The sequence below is a fragment of the Meles meles genome, chromosome 3 (assembly GCF_922984935.1).
Source record: "Meles meles chromosome 3, mMelMel3.1 paternal haplotype, whole genome shotgun sequence".
Classification (NCBI taxonomy): domain Eukaryota; kingdom Metazoa; phylum Chordata; class Mammalia; order Carnivora; family Mustelidae; genus Meles; species Meles meles.
Genome location: NC_060068.1, coordinates 119,703,009 through 119,710,622, shown reverse-complemented (window position 1 = coordinate 119,710,622; position 7,614 = coordinate 119,703,009). Strand labels below are relative to the sequence as shown.

Below are 7,614 nucleotides of genomic sequence, written 5' to 3'. Positions count from 1 at the left end.
ATAAATAAATAAAACCAATATCAACAAAGCAACTTTCAAGTCCGAAAAAAAAAAAAATCCCACTCCTACTGTAAGGCTCAATTATTTTTTAGAAATAATTTATGAAGGCATGCACCTACCTTTACAATCTGAAAACTCTCCTTGGACCAGTGTTAGCACCTGTTTGTACACAACAAACTCAACCCTTCTCATCTCCTTCTGGGAGAGGATCTACTTTTTAAGCGATGCTGTTCATTGGTGACTCTGCGCCCTATTTTTCAAGTCCTAAGATAAGAATCAGTTTCTGAAAATAATTTTGGAGCCAAAGACACATCCCTGTGAACGTTCACTTCACATATGTCCCTCTTGGATTCACTATGAACAACAAAGAAAACACACTGGAATGTATTTTAAAATATAGTTAGTTGTGTGTTGAAGGAAAAGCAGCAGAGGAGAACTCGCCTGACATCTGAGTCTCACCACACCATGCAAGCCACTGAAAATCTCCTCCAGCTTTTGGGTGGAGCCTGTCTGGCCAGATTCATCTCAGGCTTCAGGTTGGATGCTGTCCGTTTTGTGTGATGGGCTGGATCTTCTCTAGAGAGACATCGGTGTCATAGTCCAAAATGACAGATAGGGCCGGGGACAGCTTCTCCAAGGGTTTGGCCATTCCACCTGCCTCCTCCTTCTTCAGGTCCTCGGAGGAGCCCACTGCATGTGGGATCAGATAAACCAGATTGCAGTCCTTGGAAATGGAGCCTCGAGGCTCATGATGGCTGGAAAACACCACAGCCCCATTGTTATTGATGCTAACTGTCTCTATGGCATTATTCGTGGTAGGGCAAAGTCTGTAGCATCCTAAAAGAGTTGAAAATGCCTTCCGAAAATCAGCATTAAAGGCATAAATGATGGGGTTCAAGGAAGAATTAGCCCACCCAAACCACACAAACACGTCAAAGGTGATGGAATCAATGCAGAAGGGCTTGGTCTCCCCAGACCCACAGAAGGGCACCATGCAGTTCAAGACGAAGAAAGGAAGCCAGCAGCACACAAAGACCCCCATGATCACAGACAGAGTCTTGAGAACTTTAGTCTCTCTTTTGAAGGACATCTTAAAGGAGCTTTCTGGTTGAGAACACTCCACAGGGTTTCCATTACCTGTAGTGGTCTGGCAATTCTTGGCATGGACTGCTGCCCTCTCCAAGGCTGAGATGCGCCGTATCTGTTTCTGGGCGATCCTATAGATCCTGGTGTAGGTGACAATCATGATGGCCACAGGGATATAAAAGCTTATTAGGGAGGATGAAATGGCATAGGTCCTGCTTAAGCTGGAATCACAGTTGTCCAGGGTGTCATCCAGGGAAGTGGCATTCCCGTCGGAGGAGATCGTGGGCTTCGCCTTGTGCCAGCTGAGCTGCACTGGGATGAAGGAGATGAGGACAGACAAGGTCCACGCCACGCTGATTAGAATGAAGGCTGCCTTGGGGGTCATCTTCCTCTCGTACCGGAAGGGACTGGAGATGGCCCAGTACCTGTCCACACTGATCACACAGAGATTGAGGATGGATGCTGTGGAGCACATGATGTCAAAGGCCACCCAGATGTTACAGAAGGACCCAAAGGGCCAGAAGCCAGCAATCTCTGCCACCGCTTTCCAGGGCATGACCAAGACAGCCACCAAGAGATCCGACACTGCCAAGGAGATGACAAAGAAGTTGGTCACTTTGGACCGCAGGTGTCGGAACCTGATGACAGCGGCACAGACCAGCGTGTTCCCCAGGAGTGTGGACAGGATGAGCAGAGACAGGAAACAGGCTGTAAGGATGCGGAAGGAGAAGTCTCTCTCTACCACCAGCCCAGCCCCATCCATGGTAGAGGTGTTCAGAGTCCTCATCTTGCTGAGGGAGAGCACATAGGGGGTTCTGACCCCTTCCAGTTCCTAAGCAGGGATAAGGGGTCGGTCAGACCTGCACGAGTTCTCACTCACCAGGCAGCCCCTGGCACAGCCCCACCGGCTCCCCTGGGTGGAGGACCTCACCAGCATTCCATCAGAGGCTGCAACAATTGTGTGGCAGGAGCCTGCCCTTGGCAAAGCACGTCAGCCCCTTGGAAGGTCCCTCTTGCTGGCTGTGAGTGTCTGCTGACTCCCTTGATCCAGGCCACTGTCCTGTTGACCAGCTGGCCCTTCAATCCTCCATGGAAGGCATTGGCTTTTCGGCATATTCTAAGCTATCCATCCAGAGACTCCCAGGCCTCTGCGGATCTAGGCAATTGTAGTCATATTTGGGGGCTGTTGCCTCTCTGGTGGTGACGGAATTCTCCCCTTTTGAAGGTGCAGCTGAAAAAAAACGCCTCGCTCCTCCAAGCCCCTGGCTCCACCGCAGCTCTCCAAACGCCCTTTAAAAGGCAAAAAGAAAGCAAAGGTTGCTCGCCAGAACTTGAGCAGATCACAGCTTTATGCGTATCAAACCCACTTCAACTCCATTCAAGCCACCTACCTTGCCTTGAGGTTGTCTTTCGCAAAGCCCCCCGAGCTCGGAAAGCGGGCTTGCCAGGCGTCGCAGCTCCACAACGCCCAGGAGGCGCGCCGGAGTCTTGCCTGGCGCGCGCACCCGGGGTCCGGCTCCTGATGCGCAAAAATCTCAGGGCAGGTTTAGGAAATGATCCCAGGCCAGGTCCCACAGGACCGGCGCTGCCCTACTCCCTCCAAAGGCTAAAGATCGTTCAAAGCCGAAGAAGACACCTGGGAAAGGGGCTCCGGGACGCTCGGCGCCACCCTGAGAGAGGGCACCTCCCGGACTAGTCACTTGGAGAGCTCCTTCCCTTCGCTGCCTTTTTGCCAGAACCGAGCAGCCGGGGGCCCCCTCGGGTGGCCTCTGGCCCCTCGGGGCCGGGCTCTGCGCCTCTCCACCGCGCTGTCCGCTACCTCCCGGGAGACCGTGGGAAAGCCAGGCAGAGAGAGCCGAGCTGGCACCGGAGGGCGCACGGGCCAGCCGGGTTCCCGTGGGGCACAGCCCACCCCGCCCGCGCGTCCCCTCCCCTGCCCTGGGGGCGGGCTTCGCTTGACAGGCAGAGTTTCGGGCGACAGCCGCACGTGGTTCCCTGGATGCTGTCGCGGGCGAAAAATGGGGGGGGGGGGGGGTTGGAGGGAGGAAGGGGCGCCCAGGTGAGCGGTCTCGCGCCCTGGGTTACCGGCTAACCCCCGGACCCTCGGACCCCGGACAGCACGCGGCAGGGTTCGCCAGACGTTAGAACCTCAAGGAAGCCCGAGTCGCCTGAAAGCGAAGCTCGGCAGACCGACATTCACTGGGGTCGACCCCTAACCCTTCTCAAAGACCGAAGCAAGCAGGACCCTGCCCACTCTCCCACGCACAGCAAGCCCTGGAACCGCCTGCGTCCAACCTGCTCCGACCTGCGCTGTCTCCAAGCGTCCCCCAACTAGGGTGAGGCGCACCCGGCCGGCGCAGGTACTCACCGCTCTCGGAGAAGGCTCGGCGCGGCGGCGCGCCTGGCAGGTGCGCTGCGCTGCGCGCGGAGGGCGCTCACTTCCAGCTCCGCCCCGGCAGCGGGCGCTTGGCGGGCCTGGGTCAACGCCGGACTGCGTGTGCCCCGCATCCGGAGAGCGCCCCAACCCCAGCACCACGAGCTCTGCAGACCCGGGGCGCCCTCTGCCGGCGGCGGCGGCTTCCCAGGGCTCCGCTGCGCCTTGGCAGGTACAAACCTCACTCGCCCAGGCTCCGGGATTTACGCTAGACCCCCGCTGTGACCGGCACTTCCCCGACCGTGACTACTAGAACCTGGAAAATGGGATGCTCAGTATTCCTCATTTTAGGACTCATTCTGCTAAAAATGGACAAGAATGAAAAATTCCTTTTGCTGCCTCTGTATTCATTGAATCGGTATATTTTCCTGAGCATTCATGCTGTGCCAAGAGCAAGGGCGAGAGGCTGAGCAAGATGCAAGCTTTACTCTCAAAAAGACCAGATAGAACAGGCATTTACTGAGCAGCCTCCGTGTCCCGGGCTCACACCTTACGTTGTCCGCCCCTTAAAACAATCTTTTCTCATAGGCCTAGTCATCTCCACCTTGCCCGAGTGGAAAAAGAGGTTCCAAAAGGTGTTCAGAGTTAACAGAGCTAAGGAAGGTGCTGGCTGGCTGCCTGACTCCCGTCTGCGTGTTCTTTTCATTTAGGCGTCACTGCCCACTGGGAGCCCCGGCTCTCGTGTCGTAGCCAACAAACTAAATAAGAAATTACCCACAGGTCTAAAATAGAGCGCAGGGCAAAATTGAGGCAAGAGGGCCTGGTGGAGAAGGATCTCCCCAGCTTCTTCCCAGCTGCCCTGGACAATGCCTCACAGGTCAGACTTCAAAAGAATTTGTATGTTAAGTGGCCCTTCGCCATGCCTTCCTGTGCAAGGGGCCTCCGTGTCAGGCTGCCTGACTTCCTGCCCTTACGCTGCCGCTGCGGGCTCCACGTGGGGGCTCTCTCTTCCCGGAGCTTGGTTTCTTCCTCCGTAAACTGTGATGGCATCTCAGGATTCTTGTAAGTATTGAATGAGATGATGTTTACAGAGGGCGTGGCACTGAGCCTAGGTACTCAGCAGCCCCCTCATGGGCAGAAATCCCTGGGGGCTCATCCAAAAACCAATAACCTTAGCTCCATGAGAACCTGGCACCACGTTGGAAGCTATAATTTTCTCTGTAAAAACCCAGAACCTGAGTAATAATTCCATTCGATTAACCAGTACGATCTGCACCTTGGTTTTTTCAAGGAAAGGACTCTATTCCTGACACAGACCATCCCAGGCCTCTGCCCCCAGCTCTGTGCTCCCCCCTGAGCCTTGTTATCACACACAGCAACGCCATGAGTCGTGAGTCAAAATCAGAGACACAATTTTGCCATACACGTGCCCAAAGAACCACATTCTTGTAGAGCCGTAAGCCGTGCTTAACATAATAATTCCAGATCATTTTCCTTAAAACAGGCATTCCCCCAAACTTCTTGACTTCATCTTTCTTTCCCTTTTACGAATCAGTACAAATTAAAGGTATGCTTCTGATTCAAGATGGTCATGTGAACTTGAACATTTAACTCCCCACATTCTAACCACCCCATCCTAAAACGTTTCCAGGGCATTCCACCCGGAAATACACATGTAGGATAAATTCAGCATTAACCCTGGAAAACAGGAAAAAGTCAGGTCCCTTTTCCAGGATAAAGTCCTGGATGCGATTGGACTAGAGGAGGGAAGACTTCCTTGGCATTTTCCCTATGGGAAGAAAACCCGAAAAGAGCACATTACCAACATGGAGGTAAGAGAGAGTGGAGGTCAGGATAAGGTCAGTTGGGAAGTGCCCCCAATGCCGAAGTCCTCCCTCCCAGAGCCAATAACCCCAGCAATGCCCACTGTTTTTTAAATTAAAACAAGGGTGTGGGGCTCGTGGGTGGCTCACTGGGGCACCTGGGTGGCTCAGTGGGTTGAGCCTCTGTCTTGGGTTCAGTTTATGGTCTAAGGGTCCTGGGATTGAGCCCCACGTCTCCTGCTCAGCGGGGAGCCTGCTTCCCCTCCCCTCCGCCCCCACCCCCTGCCTGCCTCTCTGCCTACTTGTGATCTCTGTCAAATAAATAAATAAAATCTCTGGGGGGGGGGGGGGTGGGTGGGAAGGATGACAACTACAACCGGAATACCCAGGCTCCCAGAGTCTCCTCTATATAAAGCCCAGTGGTGACTGATCAGGTTCCAGATAGCATCGTATTATGAAATACCAGTCCACTGGCCAAGAAATACTTGGTATGTAATATAACTGTTACCCAAAAGCTTGTTGGAAATGACTTTCATAGCATACTCTTTCCCATCCTCATTTTTCTCAAGCCAGGCAGCTGCTCCATCCAGGGGGGGAAGAAATCTCTTTCTTTGCTTGATAAATCTCCTAAATTCTTTCCAAACTAGTCCATGCTGACCTTTATTGTTTTCACTCAACTCATTCCCCTGACAGGTCTAGGTGACCAGATGAACAGACCTCACTTCCGTGGGGGTTGAGAAATACTTTTCTTCATCCACAAGTAAATGTTTGCCATTTACAATGTCAGAACATACAAATCTCCTCCTTACCCGTAATACATAAAAAAGGCTCAAGAACTCAGCTACAGAAGGAGGGAGGAACATGGGAATACCCAAGAGGGTGATTTTGTTTCCTGTCGCCAGGAAACCAGGAGAGTTGAACAGTTTCTCATGATTCCAAGACAAACGCCTGAGATCTCGTACTAGCAGACTTAGTTCACTGATTTTGTGAACATGATTGCCGAGGGAACAGGAAAGAGTCAAACGCAGCTTAAATCCCGTGGGGGTTCTTGGGGGGGGTTGTTTGTTTTTTGTTTTTTGTTTTTTGTTTTTTTCTTTTCACTTTGCTGAGTGTGAATTTCAGAGGAACTTACAATTTGGCTAGAGATTTCAGCTTTTTTCCTTATTTTTTTTCCCTCTCTTGAAGCCAAGGTGAAACAAAGGCTTCCGTTTTGTTCTGTAAAAATCTCCCCCACAAACATCAAGAGCACACATATAAATGCAAGCAGGTATTAGCACTAGATCATGCTGGGAATGTAAACCCAAACACAAAAGCACCTTTATTTCCCAAATTGGCATGTCTTTTAAGTCCCGCTGTGATTTATGCACTGCAGGAAGGAGGATGTTAAAATGATGCTTTTCAACAAATTTTTATTTAGAGTTTGTAAAAGTAAACCAATACAAAAGGCGTGTTACTACAGGGCTATCTTAATCTCATAAAAGGATAAATAAAACAACTGAACTGGCAGGTATAACAAAGATACATTTGGGTGGCTTTGGGATGATTAAAACTGATTTTATACCAAAGATGATGGCTTATAACGTCAGTGAAAAAAAAAAGAATAAAGCTTGGCTGACCTTGACTTTTTAACTACCATGCTTGTTATAGACCATAAATATAGCATCTCTGAAATACCTGATCCCATGTCATATTTTCTTTCCCTCTAGTTACTATGAAATTCAAAAACCGACATGGTTAAAAATTTTGAAATCAATGAATGTTACTTTGTGTAGCGGTTGAGATGTTATTCAGCACATAGCGTGTTCTAGCGTTGCCGGTTTGTCATTCCCTTATCCTCTCCCTCTTTTTCTACGTTCGTTAAGCTTAACTGAATAGTTTCTATTTTATCTCCTAGTATTGCCTTCTGTTCTAGAATTCTTTGTTATTTTCATGGTTGCTTTAAAGTTTACCTCCTGTATAAGATTTTTAGGCTATAATTTATATGATATAAATTATAGATCTGTATAAGATGTATGCCTTATATATGAGTATATATGATCTGTATTATGTATCAGTATAGGATAAATACCCACATCTTATGTCATTTATCTTTTCCAAAGCCTATCTTCAAGTGATAGTATATCATTTCATGTACAGTTGAGAATCTTACAATAATATTCTTCCATGTCTCCCCTGCCAGTCTTTATGCTGTTATTGTCATATATTTTATTTCTATATGTGATATAAACACCATGTACATTGTTGTGATTTTTCTTTAAACAGCTAATTGTCTCGTAGATTTAAATGAGAAAAAATATATATGACTTACCCCTGTACCATTTCTTTCTTTTT

At 49.7% G+C, this 7,614-nt stretch overlaps 1 protein-coding gene across 5 annotated transcripts; it reads right to left on the bottom strand.

The window, feature by feature from the left end:
• Positions 1-214: 214 nt before the first annotated feature.
• Positions 215-3,864, bottom strand: DRD1 (dopamine receptor D1). Of its 5 annotated transcripts, XM_045998816.1 has the most exons (4): positions 3,455-3,864; positions 2,478-2,605; positions 1,138-1,671; positions 573-755 (listed from the first exon to the last, which is right to left on the bottom strand). In XM_045998816.1, the coding sequence occupies exons 1-4, from the start codon at positions 3,592-3,594 to the stop codon at positions 703-705; spliced, it is 855 nt and encodes a 284-aa protein (XP_045854772.1). In that variant the 5' UTR covers positions 3,595-3,864; the 3' UTR covers positions 573-702. The 5 variants fall into 5 exon arrangements, with proteins under 5 accessions (XP_045854768.1, XP_045854770.1, XP_045854771.1 ...); XM_045998812.1 differs by having other exon boundaries at positions 215-1,671; positions 3,455-3,858; XM_045998814.1 differs by lacking the exon at positions 2,478-2,605 and having other exon boundaries at positions 215-2,376; positions 3,455-3,539.
• Positions 3,865-7,614: the final 3,750 nt, after the last annotated feature.

What these genes read in the sequence shown, in the direction of transcription:
- DRD1 (XM_045998812.1), bottom strand. Translation starts at nt 3,594, where the DNA reads ATGCGGGGCACACGCAGTCCGGCGTTGACCCAGGCCCGCCAAGCGCCC. An exon ending in CCGAGCCTTCTCCGAGAGCG is followed by an intron (nt 2,606 to 3,454) that starts GTGAGTACCTGC and finishes TTTGCGCATCAG; the next exon opens with GAGCCGGACCCCGGGTGCGC. An exon ending in AAAGACAACCTCAAGGCAAG is followed by an intron (nt 1,672 to 2,477) that starts GTAGGTGGCTTG and finishes TCTCCTTGGCAG; the next exon opens with TGTCGGATCTCTTGGTGGCT.